Here is a 16,675-nt window from a genome sequence, read left to right as displayed (position 1 = left end):
AGCTACATATTAATTTTAATAAATACACCGGATAAATTGGTTTCTTTGGGTGTTGTTTAAGTCTACTTCTTATGCTGACAGACTAATCGGTGCTGAACCTACAGATTAAAGTGGGACCCGAATCACTATGTGCCTCCACCGGGTATCGAAACCGAACTCCTCGTTTACAAGGTACGACATATTACCACTACAGCATCGGGAAGGCCAGCATGTTAATTGCTTGACAAACTTTTTATAAATTTATCTTCATGCAACGCACGAAATCGGGAAATCATGTGCTATCTTTTTCTGTTTTTAAGAATGTATTAACAGCCATTAGAAGACCTGAGTTATGTTTAAGAAAAAGCGGGACGGGTTCATGTCGAGACATTTTTGGTGCTACGTATGAAAAAGGGTTGGTGTGGATTAAGACTGATTGCTTTTGTTTCTTTCCTTCGCTTTTCTGACACTTTTGGCTAATTAGGAAGATGAGGATGAGTGATGATATGGTGAAATTGATGAAGGACACTCCTTAAGAACACCCATTCCCAGGCGGCCGGGAATTGAACCCGGCTCCCTGGCGACGTTGTGTGCTCTGCTTACCACTTCGCTAGATAAGTCAGCACTGTGGATCAAGAGTTTGACATGCATGTCTTCCATTTCGATGAACGCGTGCGTGTCCCTCTGCCCCCTACCCCAATCCTTCGCGCGCGCACAACACATCACGCTCACGCATTCACAAACCTGATAATTTCATATCTCAAGTAAACAAAGCGTATTGACTTGCTCCTTATTACAGGTCATGGAATGTAAGGCAAAAGATGATAAAAGATATCTTCATTTTTCATTTGCTCTCGATATCCAGGAGCGTTCGCCTCAAGAACGTGCAACTTGCAGTAGGCGCTCCAATCAGGATTGACTGTCTTGAGACCTTAACCGTGTTTTTTTCATTTAGCCGGGCTCTGTTTGGGTGTAGCATGGTAAAGAAGTACTTGATGAGTCCAGTGTAAACCCTGGACTGTATTTTGCAGGCTAGCGAGGCTCTGGCGTATGGACTCAAAGCCAGTATAATCAAAGAAGAATGTGTTTGAAAGAGTGGAAAATACAAGAGAGAAAGAGGAGACAAGAAGGAAGAAGAATGAAGGAAAAAGAGCGTGAGATAAAGAGTCCAACCACATTCTCTTTCAGGTGAAAGTACAGTTGACAAGAGAAAGCCACCTGCTAAATTGTTCCAGAACAACTTTCTAATAGTCTGGAGAGGAGTATTTTTGTGTATATATATATCGTCCTTTTCTTGTACCTTGTTACATTTGTACTTGGTGCAGAGTCTAAAGGAGACCTTGCTAGAAGGTTGAAACGTCACGTTCAGTTTATGTTTTATAATAAAATAAAGTTCTGCTTTGGTCAGCATATTGAGTTTTTCATATCATGGAAACAAGGCTTAATGGTGTTATAACCAGTATAATCCTGTGTTGGGTTTGTGTTTTGTTGTTCCTATACGTTGATTTTCGCATCATCCATCTTTTCTTCTCACCATTCATCATTACTTTCGCGATTAGCCAAAAGAGGCAGAAAATGGAAGTTAAAGAAAGCAAATCAATGAAATCACAACAAACAAAGATTCTTGTTGACACTACCACAGAAAGGCTTATTACAATATGTTTATCTGTGATACTGCCTTTTCACAAAACGTATATACAGCGAGCTATTGCACAAATGTATATATATATATTGTTTAACTTTAACGAGAAATAGTTTGGTTTCCTTCAATTTTCAATTAGCCAAGACCTGGAACTTTATAGATATCCCTTGCATTACGCTAAATCTCCTCCAACCTGTGTAGGAGAATTGTAGATAGCGACCGACCTTCAAACCATCCACCAGATGGAAGCACAGATCCCATTAATTCCACCTTCTAGATAACATTGCTTCTTTTCCACATTTTCACTCCCAGAATTCCCAGCGAGTACGTTCAGCCAAACAAGAAATCTTGGGAGCTGGAAGCTGTGCCTTTGGGAACTTAATCCCCGAAATTCTCAGTTTTTGCCTCGGGTTGGAGCATGAATAGGCGCGGGATAGTTCTCCAGTACGTCGTCAGAGGGCACTGAACGACTCCCCCCCCTTCTTCAAGCCTTTATAATCTGCAACAGTGTTGCAAACGCAGGAGTTATATTACTACACATGGATGGTTTGAGTGTAATTGTATTTTGCACTTGACTCACGAAACAGAAGTGAAATTTTTAGTTTTCGGTACGCAGGCAAAGAGAATTGTTTACAGTTCGTCGTCAAAAAACAGAAGTACAGTCAGCGGCAATAAAAACGGGACACACAGCTCCTGAAATATTCGCTTCCCTGCCAGGTGTTGTGTGTTGCCTAATTCTACGGGATTAAGTGGATTTTAGTAGAAAACGTCTACCACCGCCGTGGAGTTAGGCAACACACACAGCGCCTTGCAGGGAAGCGAGTATTTCAGGATCTGAGTGTCCCTTTTTTATTGCCGGTGACTGTACATTTACATGGAGAGAAGACAGCATCTCAGGCAGATTATCCCTGTAAAGAAGGGACAAGAAGACGCTCCCCTGGGGCACTCCAGAGAAAAACAGGTAGAAATCTGGAAGATGTGACCGCATGCATAACACGCTGCTCTTGTGAAAACAGTAACGTACCTACAGTTACCTGGATACTGTAAAGACTGCCTCGCCTCCTTAGGTATCATACTCTCGGTACTGAGATCGATTTGCTGGGGTGTGTAAGCTCGATCCAATTCATTCACTAATAATAAATAATGCTAGGTCTCCATTGCCTCAGCTGCAAAAGGTGGAAACAAAACTTTAAACGGACTTTAAAGAACTAACACACTCAAATCACCATTTTCGAATCTCACCCACTCTTCTCTCCCAACTCCTTATTCTCCCCGCCATTTCCACATAACAATCCCCAGTTATTCTGGTGCTTCCTACCCCTCCGTTTCCTGATTCTCCTCCTCAGTAAATCCAACTCGGCATAAGCATTCCATTAATATTTCCTGACTGCACTGCTTGCTAACTGTCTGGGACAAAAAGACATCTTTTATGTTACTAACTTTTTTCTTCCTGATTTTCAATGATTCCTTCCTTTCTTTTTATACATAATTATAATCTCCTTACGCACTCAGATCGTCTTCTAGCAAAGGTAGAAACTTGCCATCCGTGTTAAATTTGGATTGTAGTTTATGAAAAAGATTATGGTTTATTTATCGAAAACTTTTGAAATATCCAAATATACGAGGGACATTCCGAAAGTAAGTTTCGTCATTTTTCTTCACAGGGAAGCTGTATTACAAAGTGAGAAAGCACATTGCCATAACAAAAGACAATCTTTCTTGAATTCACGACGGGAGGAGCGAGAGCAGAGGAGCGATGGCGCATGCGCAGAATACCGAAGAATAGAGATAAGAAGCAGACCAGCGATGCCAACCCTAGCATAATGGTGCTAAACCTAGCATAATTTAACCGTCTTTGGCACCTAGCACCCTGTGTTTGGCATAACAGCCAAATCTAGCATAATCTGCAACCGTCGGTAGATATTGAACTCAAAGGAAAGTGTTCTGAAGAAGTAAAAATAAAAGTAACTGCACATCTCTATTTCAGGAGTGAACATGTTTCCAACAAAAGAGAGTAAACCGGCCCAGTGGTCCTGTCCCCCACCAATGCCTTTCATCTCTTCCGCATCTTCCTGTCATAAAATCGAAGAGGAGGGTTGGGGCGGCCCACGCTCAAAAGTTTGTCCTTTCAAATTTTGCCCATCTTTGTCTTCAGCTTGTGTTCGGTTCGGTTCAGTCAACTCGACATTTTACTATTTCGGAAGCCGTCTCCCGCGGCGAAAAAAATCATTGTTCCTGTGAATGATTTTAATTCTTCGTGCGTACGTCTTGCAGTGTATTTTTGAGCGTGTGTTTGAGTGCATCTATGAGTGTTTTTTTTCTGCTTTTTAATTATTTTTATATAAAATATATATTTGGAAGAATTTCGAAAAATGAGTACTAATAGCAAAAGAAGTAACTGTGAAACTCCCGAAAAGAGAAAAAGATCGTGGGGATTTAATCCAGAAATGGGCGTCGTAAGCTCAGAAATATAGAAAGGAGTGGGAAAGAGGCAGTTTTTATTTTTTTCGTTTGGCGAGTACCTTTTTTCCTTTCCTTTCCTTTTCTTATTTGGAAAAATTGTTATTTACATAGAAATGCATTGTATGAGCATTTGGAAGTTGTAAAGAACTAGCACAAAAGTGTGTGTCTCTAGCAAGGTGTTGATGGAGGTGGAAATGGGTTAATACGTCCTTCCATATAATGCAAAAAAATGCAGTAGTATATGAAAGATATTTGTGAATTATACACCGACCCTCACCCCGGCAGTACTTGAAAGGTAATGACGCTTAACTTTGTCATGTCATCTTCCCTCTTCCCATCTGCTAGAAAAAATATGTGAAGTATTTTTACAAATTTACTAAGCCACATGCCCTAGTTCGACCCTTGGTAAGGTATGGACATGTAATTATGTTTTTTCCATCCCATAATCCATAGACCATTTCATCAGTTCTTCATTCACCCTCATTGTCGTACTTACTCCCAGAGACTCTAAGGCAAAAACGCGACTTAAAATAAATAGATCTTAGGGTGGGATAAAATATAACATTTGAAAATAGTAATAAAATATATTGTTAATAATAATAATAATAATAATAATAATACTGCCCTAGCACAATTGGGTGGCATTCTAGCATAATTTCACAGTTCGAACAGCACTTTTCGTAGCTGAGGGGTTGGCAACGCTGAAGCAGACCGACGTGCCCGAGCTCATTCGAGTTCAAACCAGTAAGGCAGAAAGACGTGTGCTGGAAACGTGGTCCCAAATGGAAGTGCGGCACGCTATTGCCACACACTAAGCACACTGAAGTTAGCCATTCGACGCAAGAGACCAGAGCTCATGGGTCGAGGGCTTTTGTTCTTAGACGACAAGGGTCACTGCAGAACACATTCGTCGTCTGGGATGGTAGAGATTGAATCACCGGCCTACAGCTCCGATCTTACCTCATCAGACCACCTTTTCCCTGCGTTAAAGACAGCACTATCGGGACGTCACTTCGGAAGCAACGAAGAGGTGCAACAGGCTGTGAGGAACTTCCTTAAATCGCTGGGCCCCGATTTTTACAAGGAGAATTTCTTGAAATTGATTTCACGGTACGGCAAATGTATCAATGTCGGTGGTGACTATGTGGAAAAATAGGCAACGTATTGTATTTTGTTATGAGATTGTATTCTTCTGTTTGTAATAAAGCTTACCTGTGAAAAAAAAAGACGAAACTTACTTTCGGAACGTCCCTCGTACAACATTAAAAAAAAACTTGAAGCTTTCCTGCGACGAATGATGAAAATATATCAAGCTGATGATTTCCGGATAGACTTCCGAGAGCTAACATCACTCTCATCTTCAGGGATTGAAGCCATTTCAATCCCTGAAGATGCGAGTGACGTCAGCTCTCGGAAATCGCCTGCTTGATATCCCGAGGAAACCTCTTCATGCAACATAAAGTTGGGAATTATTTTACATACATTTAGTATCATTAGAAAGTAATACAAAAAAGATTCGTCTAACAAGAGCTGGCTGGAAGATTCTTTCTCTTCTACTTCTTTCTGGCCCTATCAACTTTTAGTCTATTTTGGTAATCTAATCTGAACTGTTGTGTAGTTTTACAGAATAAATTCACTATGCACTTTATATACTCACTCTATCAACAATTTCCATCTCCTGGCATATCCGTAAAGTAGCCATATATAACAGGAGGAGTGGGATCCGTGAGAAGGGAAATTAGGGATTTAGGGAAAGGAATGTTTTGCCGGCATAAACCATAGTTCGTCTCGTTCTATACCTGAAAGAAAACCGTGTTGAGTTGTACTTATATTAGTGAATATAATCTTAGCAACCTGTCTATGATCATTTTCCCTCAGTGTTAACAAAATAGAGAGGGGGACCAGGGAAGGGCACTTGCTGCCCCCCTTGAGATATCTGGAAAAATTTCATATAATTCGAATGTCAAAATTGCAACGTAAAAACATGGATGAGGGTTGCTATGAAATACAGCAAATTAAGTGGACTCTGATATCTGTATATCGTGAAAAAGTACAAGAAGACAAAGATATGTTTATAGATGCTTATGGAAAGAAAGCAAGTCGAATACAGTTTATTTTTAAATAGTGGACTCAAGTCTGAACTTGACAACAACACCAAGATATTTTCAGTTCAATTTCAATTTTAAGATTTGTAATGGTAATAGAAATAGAAGATACAATATGAGATTTTATGTCTGAAGAGCAAGATAATAAATTTTACTTCTCTTTGCATTGCTCGGATTGGAAATTCCAGCTGGGAGAATGCTTTGCTTAGTTTGGGGGAAAGGAGGCGGAATACTAGTATGTATCATAATGGAGAAAATGCAGTGGGTATGGGTTAGATCCTGCGGTCGGCCTTGAAGATGGGAATATTGTAGATGGCACACTTGAACAGTTCAGGAAGCATACAATATCTATGCAGTGAGAGATTCAGATGGTGAGTCAATGAGTCAACAGTTTTAGGGAGAAGAAATGCAAGTAATTTTGTCTGTAGTATTATATGGATGTGAAACTTGTTCCCTTACATTAAATGGATCTAAAAGGGATGATGCGAGTGGAGAATGTTACATAATTTAGAACTCCATTGCATGTACTCATCTCCAGATATTATTAGAATGGTTGAATCAAGAAGACTTAGATGAGTAGGCCATGTTGCACGAATGGGAGAGGGAAGATGAGTTTACAGGATTCTTGTTGGGAAACCTGATGGTAAGAGACCTGTAGGAAGGCCTAGACGAAGATGGAGGGATAACGTTGAGATGAACCTAAAGGAAATCGGTAGGGATGGAAAAGATTGGATTGATCTTGCCCAGGATAGGGACAGATGGAAGGCCTGTATTGCTGCAGTCATAAACCTTCGGGTTTAAGAAGGCTAGAGAGTTAGTTAGTTAGCCCTGTCATCTCGAACAGCGGGCACGATGTGGCAACGCCGCAATTTCAGCCAGCCGCCTCGTTTCGTGTTCTCGAGTTCAGTGAAGGGGCTAGTGGGAGGTTGCAGTCTGAGATAAGGTCACGCGGTAACCTAACCTACTCTAAGATGATGGGACAGATTGGCTGTTGGAGAATGCCAATGCGCGAGCCTGAAACTTTATCGATACAGAGCTTGCAACACTCGCTCGGGAAGGAAATGTTTAGGGGAGAAAGTTTGTCGAATCGTGTTTCCTGTGCTCGGGCAACAGATGGAGTAGCGATCGTCCAGAGGAGATTGAGAGGGGGGAGGGTAGTGTAGCGTTAACATCCAGAAAGAGGATTTCGGAAAGAGGGAAAGAGGTGGGGGGGAGCTTTAGGTTCCTACGGAAGCTGGACCGCGGCTCGGAAGGGCTCAGCGCTAAGCATGTCATTTTCAACCTAAGTCCCCCGGCAGCGCTCGGCGCACCTGCTAGCTTAAGCGGGAACGGTGGAGCCACGGGCAACCTGTTGTTCATGCTTCGCGCTACGTTTCCTCCGGATAAGCCTAAGACGGGATATTCTCGGAGCCAGAAGAGAGTGGCGGATAACACGTGTACAGTCACGGACATAAGCGCGTTGCCAATAACCGCAAGGACAATTCTTTTCTCTGGCTTCGGGGAGACTGATTTTCATAATTTAGCGTTGCATTTCTTCCACTTTTGGCTCATCACGAAGATGCTTATGATTGTTCGTATGATGAAATGGCTGAAGGGACACTCAGAAAGAACACCAAGACCTAGGGTGACCAACTTTCGGCCATGAATTTACGGGAGATTTAGTCGCGACAAATTTTGCACGTGTTTAGCAGCTTGACATCATTCCAGGAAATGTTTTTGAAAAGGAAAATATTAAACAAAAGACTTAATTTATATTTTATATAATATACAGATCACAATAGAGAAAAAATCACAAATTTGCATCTTTCTTAGTCCTAACACATCTTATATTTGCCCACTGCTGCTGCAGAACTAAGCAAAGCTTAAACGTGCAACATCATGTATGGCTCACTGCATTTGGTTGATTGATTGATTGATTTGGTGTTTTAAGTCCACTTTACGCACAGTAAGGCTAATCAGGACTGGACCTACAGTTTTAAAGTGGGATCCGAACCACTATGTGCCTCCACCGGGTATCGAACCCGGGACCCCTTGATTACAAGGCGACGACGCTACCACAGCGCCATCGGTGAGGCCTCTCACTGCACTTGGAATGAGTTGAAATTGTTAATTTGTGGATGTTAATTAAATATACGGGAGAAATAAAATGTGAATACGGTAGCCGGGAGAAGAATATAGCTATAATACGTGAGATTCCGGGAAATACGGGAGAGTTGTAACCGTATCCTGCTAAGATCAGGATTCGAAACCGCGATCCCTGGCGTAGTAGCACGTTGAGCTAACCCCTCCGCCACGGAGTATTTTTTGTAGAGAGTGGTCAGGTCTTTGATAAAATTGAACAGTAGAAATGATAATAACGAATATAATAAATTAATAATAAATAATTATATTGCCCATGTATAATTATTATTATATCCTTGTGGAAGACTACGTATTTCTCTCGATCCATCAAATGAATGTTATCCGGTACAGCTGTTTGTCAATGGTTTTTTGCATCTCGTACGTTAATGTTTCCATTTGAGCTTAACAAAAATTAGTACAGTAGAGCGTCGATTATCCGAACGTCGGTCAACCGAACGACCGCTTAACCGAACTGTGTACTCGCTCACTTTCAGATATCTGTAATGAAAAAAGTACGTGACTTAGCTGCTCGTAAGCGTGTAGGCTTGCTTAAACAGACCAAAATAAAGTATTTTTTAAACGTTAATTTTGTGTACTGTGTGTATTGTTCATGCAAAATGCGTATGTAATATGTACATATTTTTGTTTAATAAACTGTACCACATACTATATATTCCTACTAAAGTTGCCTTTGTACGTTACTTTGTAATACATACTAAAAGAGATGCCTGTTTTTATGAATAAATTTACTGTACAGTACTTCTTTTTGGCAAATAAACATGTACAGTTCGATTATCCGAACAAACCAGTTTTCCGAACACCCATGTCCCCCAATTACTTCGGATAATCGACGCTCTACTGTATTAAGAAACTAGTTCTCCTGCGCAGTGACCGATCGAATCGACCAAACCCGTCGACTGATCCTATCAGTTAAACTCGTCGACCGGTCGAATGAACAAATCTCGTGGACCGATCGAATCAATCAGACTCGCGGACCGATCGAATGGAATGAACCGATCTCGCGGACCGATCGAATGAACGAAACTCGTGGACCGATCGCGTCAATCAAACTCGTGGACCGATCGCATTAACCAAATTCGTGGACCGATCGCATCAATCAAACTCGTGAACTAATCCAATGACCCAATCTCGCAGACCGATCGAATGAACCAATCTCGCGGACCGATCAAATGAACCAAACTCGCGGACCTAAAAAATGAACCAATCTCGCTGACCGATCGAATGAACCAATCTCGCGGAACGATCGCATCAATCAAACTCGCGGACCGATCGAATGAACCAATCTCGCGGACCGATCGAATGAACCAAAGTCGTGGACCGATCGAATGAACCAATCTCGCGGACCGATCAAATGAACCAAACTCGTGGACCTAAAAAATGAACCAATCTCACTGATCGATCGAATGAACCAATCTCGCGGAACGATCGCATCAATCAAACTCGCGGACCGATCGAATGAATCAAACTCGCGGACCGATCGAACGAACCAAACTCGTGGACCGATTAAATGAACCAAAGTCGTGGACCGATCGAACGATGAACCAAACTCGTGGACCAATTGAATAAACCAAACTCGTGGATCGATCGAATTAATCAAATTCTGTAACGTTTTTAATATTTAATATTATAAACTTTACCAAAAAGGTGAAAATTGACGTAAAATATAGTACAATTTTCGGCCATCGAGGCCGCTGGCCTCGTTTGCTCGACCGGTGCTGCCTCTCGCGGAGCACTCGGTATATACGGGCTGGACGTAAACCGCACACAGTGCAACAGAGAAGCTGATACTGACTGGAACGGAACTCGACCACTCCCCCTTTGGTCGCCAGAAGCCAGCGAGAGACGTACCTAGCCTGAGGCCTGCGAAGACGGAAGCCTTCATTGCTCGTGACTCGTAAAATGGACTGCATCTAAGGGAATAATTACGGTGATTGGAGTGCGGCATGGCAGGACCTTTTTGAGGCTGAACTTTTCTGTTATAATAGGTACGTAAACTCTCTGCTGTGCTACAAGAACTTTATAATTGTGCCAACGTTCCAGATCGTTGCCCCCCCCTTTTATCAAAAAGTAAAGTCTATACTAATCCTTTACATTAGTCCTCCAACGTGAACTAAGGATAAGATTAGTTCGCTAAAATTGTCGAAAAAGTGAATTGGGTGATTTATTAATTTGTATTTTGATTCACATCTTGTTCCCGTCGCCCAAAGACTTATTACGTTCTAAAAATTGAACTTTTGACCTGCGCGCATTTACTTACTTGAATCTACGAACGTAACAATTGCATTTGTGGTCGACGTGGTATAATCGCTCCGCCCATTCGACGTTCCGATTTTACGAACTAAGACTTTGGTTAAATTTTCTCGCATACGAACAAAAGAAATCTACGTGTTCTCTGCAACGTATATCACCTTATCCGGGACGCATGTTCCTTCCCTCCTTTGCCCCTTTCTCGGTAGCATTTAAATCGGGAGAATTGAGTTAATGTTAATGAATGGCAAAAATAATGCCGTAAGGCAAATCAGGGTAAAATCTAAATGAAGACTTGCACCGCAATTAACACACTTGGGAAATAATTGGGAAGTATTTGTGATTGTCTAATGTGGACTGTTTAATTGGATTTAAGTAATATATGCATATGCATTTTTGTTACGCATGATTGAAAGATGCTCGTTAACTGTTGTAAATTAATGGTACACGCAGGACGTGTTTGTAAATTTGACGTGCTCTCACGTCGTTCATGTGAATAGTGTTTTGGCTTACGCTGATTGTTCTGTTTTGACTATTTTACGAGCTTTTTGGTGTTCTTGAAATACATATAGTAATTGATTAACGTAGTTGTCTTGTTGATGATTCACAAATACAAATTGACCTTTTGCCTTACTTGAAAATGGTATTAAACAAATGAATGCGTGCATAAAACGCAAGACACGAGTTTAAGAGATGATTGAAATCCAGGTTTCATTTTGTCAATTGTAGACGCGGTAGACAAATAGAGTTAGTGTTATAGAAAATTGTGAGGACAAATTAACGTAACGGAGAAAGCACAGTGTGCCATTCGTTGGTGGACCCTTTTGACCTTATGCATACGTTTATAAATATATATCTATTTTGTGTGTATATTGTATTACAGGGCTTTGTCTCGCGTTTCTCGTCGGCATTGCTCGTAGACTCTTGCACTGTCGATCGAGAAGGGCGACGCAAATTGTAACTTGTAATATATAGTGTGAGGCTTCAAATATTGTCTAAAGTTGTAATTGCCGCGCAGCCGCTTTCCAATTTAAATATCGCGAGTGATCACAACTAACCCCCACTATATCATTACAAACTCGTGAACTAATCCAATGACCCAATCTCGCGGACCGATCGAATGAACCAATCTCGCGGACCGATCAAATGAACCAAACTCGCGGACCTAAAAAATGAACCAATCTCGCTGACCGATCGAATGAACCAATCTCGCGGAACGATCGCATCAATCAAACTCGCGGACCGATCGAATGAACCAATCTCGCGGACCGATCGAATGAACCAAAGTCGTGGACCGATCAAATGAACCAATCTCGCGGACCGATCAAATTAACCAAACTCGTGGACCTAAAAAATGAACCAATCTCGCTGACCGATCGAATGAACCAATCTCGCGGAACGATCGCATCAATCAAACTCGCGGACCGATCGAATGAATCAAACTTGCGGGCCGATCGACCAACCAAACTCGTGGACCGATTAAATGAACCAAAGTCGTGGACCGATCGAACGATGAACCAAACTCGTGGACCGTTCCGAATGAACCAAACTCGTGGACCGATTGAATTAACCAAATTCGCAGACCGATCCTCTTAATCGAAGTCGCCGACAGAGACTGCCAGTCAATTACCAGGACCTTTCTGTGCAACACAATCAAGTACACATAGTTTTAGAAAAAACATTTTATTGTCATATCATTTATATAAAAGTTTAGTAACTCTTTTTACGGCACAGTTTCATTCTGGTGTGCCTTTGCAAATAGATGTCACTTGCGTCAAAAAGACAAAAGAGTTGACAAAAGTGAATGGCTGGTTGATGGAGAGAGGGTTTCATTTGTAAAAGTTAGTAGCATGCAGCGTATTTTTTAAAAAATACAAATAGTTAGAGAAAATTAATGGTGAACAGATAGGACAAAGAAGAAACCAGGGCCGAAATGTTATCAAAAAGCCACTGTGAAAGCAAATGAAAATTGAAGGTAAAGCAAGCAAAGTAAAGAAGATGAGATGGATGAAAATATGAGAAATAAATACCTGGAATAATGAATGAGAAGAAACGATAGAGAGTATAAAAATTAATGATTAATAATTAGGAGTAGAGAATGGAAGGAGATGAGAAAAAATGAAAGAAAAGATGAAAAGAGAAGAGAAAATGAATTGAAAACGGATGAACTGAAACCACAATTCCTCAAGGGTTCGTAAGAGAGGCAGGACAAGATTTCTTTTGTGCCATTGTGTCGGGTGACGAAATTACCAGGAACTACTCAGGGGGTATTTATCGTCCTTGAAACAACAGAAACAGGAGGATAAAAAAAAGAACAAGCGTTTGTTAGTGGAAAGCTAGATGGAAATCTGGAACAAAAAAAAAGAGGAGCCTCCGAACAAAAGGATCTTTAGAGACAAAAAAAACCCTCGCCCACAATGGAGGAAAAAAAGTCCTCTTGTATTACAGCGTGATCGGCGCAACAGCAGGTAATTATCGTAGCCAATACGAGATTGTGTTACCTCCCTCCAGATGAAAACCTGGCACGTTGGTTTTTACGATGCGTTGCCTAGCAACCCCGAGATATACTTTGTGTTTGCTGCGTTCGGACAACCTTCACGTTGATGTTATTTTCTCCTTTCCCCTCTCTCTCCCTTGGGACTAACAAAAGGGAGAGGCAGGGACAGAGCCATCTATGGTTAAAATGAGCAAACGAAAGTTCATTAAGGCTATCATTCTCAGTGTTCCCATTTCAGTAATGACTCCTCCGAGATCAACTCGATAAGCATGACTCCGCTTGCACAGATTCAACTGTGTTGGATTTTCCATATGTCCGCAGTAGTTACCTCTCACATTCTGGTGTATTTATTAAATTAATGCAACATAAGCGCCACAAAAGTTTGTTTTGTACAAGCTTACACAAAGTTTTTGGATGGGAAAAAAACCTACCAATCCTTGTGAAAATATCTGCTATGATTATTGGATTATTAATTTATATTTCGTGAACATTTTAACTGATAGTATTAGTCAGATCAGTGGACCACTCGCATCAGCCAAATCAGTGGATTTATATCATCAGCCAAAGCTGTGAAATGGTTGTATGAATCTTGTCAGCAAAACTTCTGGACCAATCGTATCTGCCAAATCAATTGATTGGTCTCCTGTACCAAACCTGTGAATCGATCGTGGGTCTTGTGTGGGGCACACCCAGTTTCCACGAAACGTCAAAACTAAATTCTAACAGGTTTAAAGCTGGTTCCCCTAACCTTACAATTCCTAACCTACAATTCTGATTGGGTCTAAAAATGCATATGTTGTTAGATTTGGAGGGCCAGGTTTAGAGTTCTTAGTATTTAGTTCTGGCGTTTCGTGGAAGCTGGGTTTGTCCTTCACGAGACCCATCGATCGTACTGAGTAAACTCGTTGACCGATCGTACCGGCAAAACTCGTGAACCGATTGTACCGGCCATACCTGTAGACCGATCGTACCGGCCAAACTCGTCAACCGATCGTACCAGCGAAACACGGGGACCGATCGTAACGGCCAAACTCGTCAACCGATTGTACTGGTCAAACTCGTGAACCGATCGTACCAGCCAAACACGGGGACCGATCGTACCGGCCAAACACGGGGACCGATCGTACCGGCCAAACTCGTCAACCGATCGTACCCGCCAAACTCGAGGACCGAACGTACCCGCCAAACATGAGGACCGATCGTACTGGCCAAACTCGTCAACCGATCGTACTGGCCAAACTCGAGGACCGATCGTACCAGCCAAACACGCGGACCGATCGTACCGGCCAAACTCGTCAACCGATTGTACTGGTCAAACTCGTCAACCGATTGTACTGGTCAAACTCGTCAACCGATCGTACTGGCTAAACTCGAGGACCGATCGTAACGGCCAAACACGGGGACCGATCGTACTGGCCAAACTCGGGGACCGATCGTACTGGCCAAACTAGTGGACCGATCGTATCCTCCAAAGTCTTCAACCGATCTTACCCGCCAAACTCGGGGACCGATCGTACTGGCCAAACTCTTCAACCGATCTTACCCGCCAAACTCGTGGCCCGATCGTACCAACCAAACTTGTGGACGGATCGTATCAAGCAAACTCGTGCAGCAATCATATCAGTCAAACCCTTGAAGTCAAATCTTCTAGATGAATCATGCTGGCGAATACTAGTTAACAAATCTCATCAACAAAACATTTGGACCATTAGCATGCAAAGTTTATTAGGCTCTATCTACTGTCCAGTGCTTTTAACTATATATATATATTTTAATATAGAACCACTGTCACTGACATTCAGAGAATTATGTGTACTATTTCTACAAAGTTATTCTTTTGTTGGACAGTAATCTGTAGGAGACTGGTACTAGAAATCATTGGATGGACATCACTGAGGCTAGATACGAGAGAAAAGTGGAGCAAACAACGGACGATTAGAAAGTATAGCATAAGAGGGAAGTAAATTAACAAAATAAAGGATTGGTACTTACCAGCCCTCACTTTGACATCCCGGCTAAGTATGGCGCCCCCCAGGTTGGACGCTCTGCAGCGGTAGATGGTGGAGTGGACGTCCTCTCTGTAGTCCTCCGCGCGAAATGGCGGGAAGAAAAGAGTCCCGTTTCCTAGAGTTTGCCTGGAAAGAAAGAGGGGAAACAATGTAGATGAAAGGAGGGGACAGTCATATCCACAGTTATTTAATTAGAGATTTTAGTTCTGAAACTGATAAACGAAATGCGAGGTACTATCAAATATTTCTCGCAATTCACTCAGAAATTGTATCTAAATGAAATGTTCCTGTTGGAGTACTGCCCCCTGCATGTCCATGCTTTCTCCACTGCACCTGTGATGGAGAACTTCTGAAACGAATCTTTTCGTAGGAACTGAACACCAACTGTCTAATTAGCTTCATTGTCAGCTATTATTGTAAAACGTTGATCGCAGAGTAGAAAACAGTCGGATGTTTGCAGATGCTAGATCAGGCGAGTAGGACGGCTGTGGCATCAGTGGGATGCGATTAACCGTCAGTAACTTGATTTTACATCTCTGTCCATTTCGCCAGATGCATGGGGTAAGACCTTCAAAGGCTGCCTCTCTCTTGCACGACAGAGATACACCTTAGTTACCCCATAATGTGTGTAAAGTTGCCAAGTACTATCCGCCGAAACATGATTGCCGTATCTCTACTTTTACGAACACGCTAGAACCATTTCTCTATGTTTTAAAATAATATAATTAGTTCCTCTTAGTGTGTTTGAATGCTATTTTGATTCACAATTTCAAAACTGAAAATACGAAATTCGAGAAAAATATTTTACATGTCTAGCTACAACGCACCCTTATGTGCATTTCGTTACTTATTGCAGAGAGTTTGTCCACATCGAGGAGGGCGACTGCTTAATTCATGGACTGCCGAAGAAAACAGACACAAAAAAATACTTAGACATGCATAGATACATATTCCAAAAATCTCAGAGTCGAATCTATACTTATTTGAGTTTCTGCTTTAAGTTAACTTTACGCACAGACAGCCTGATCGGAACTGAACAATTTAACTGCCAGGCCAAATTTTTCATTTTCTTGTGGGAAGCCGGAGCTATTTTGATGGTGTATATAATTATTATATACACCCTGTAGTAACAAAGTACGTAGTTTTACACACACATTTGTTTTCAAAGGAGCTGTGTATAAGAACTATACACACTGCTGCAAGTTGTGTATCAACCTTATACACATGGCTTACGACAGGAGACGTACTGTGTATTAATGTGATATACGTGGCAGTTAAAATGGAATTCAAACCACTATGTGCCTTCACCGGGTATCGAACCCGGGACCCTTTGCCCCTCGAAAAAAGTTATGCATATTAAAAACATTTCAAACATATTGCAATTTATTGACTTTTTAATCAGTTGGTTAAATAATTAGTTTGCTACTTTATAAGTATCTGATATATATAAGTGACAAATTAATTCATTTATATATTTAATAATTTATATTTAAATATTTAATAATTTACGTTTATATGTAATAACATTATAAATATGTACATCATAATAATTCATCTACCCTTCAGTCTTCAACGATTTCGTACACTGACC

At 41.4% G+C, this 16,675-nt stretch overlaps 1 protein-coding gene across 1 annotated transcript in view; it reads right to left on the bottom strand.

Moving 5' to 3' along the window:
* The window catches only part of Dscam3 (Down syndrome cell adhesion molecule 3), an 823,298-nt gene that overhangs the window by 555,318 nt on the left and 251,305 nt on the right, over nucleotides 1-16,675 (bottom strand). The window contains exon 3 of the mRNA XM_083132903.1: nucleotides 15,068-15,210. Coding sequence (XP_082989029.1) covers nucleotides 15,068-15,210 — 143 coding nt within the window. The remainder of the gene's footprint in view (nucleotides 1-15,067; nucleotides 15,211-16,675) is intronic.

Source organism: Lepisma saccharinum, chromosome 12 (genome assembly GCF_977018435.1).
Source record: "Lepisma saccharinum chromosome 12, izLepSacc3.1, whole genome shotgun sequence".
Taxonomy (NCBI): Eukaryota; Metazoa; Arthropoda; class Insecta; order Zygentoma; family Lepismatidae; genus Lepisma; species Lepisma saccharinum.
This window is presented reverse-complemented; position numbering and strand designations above follow the sequence as displayed.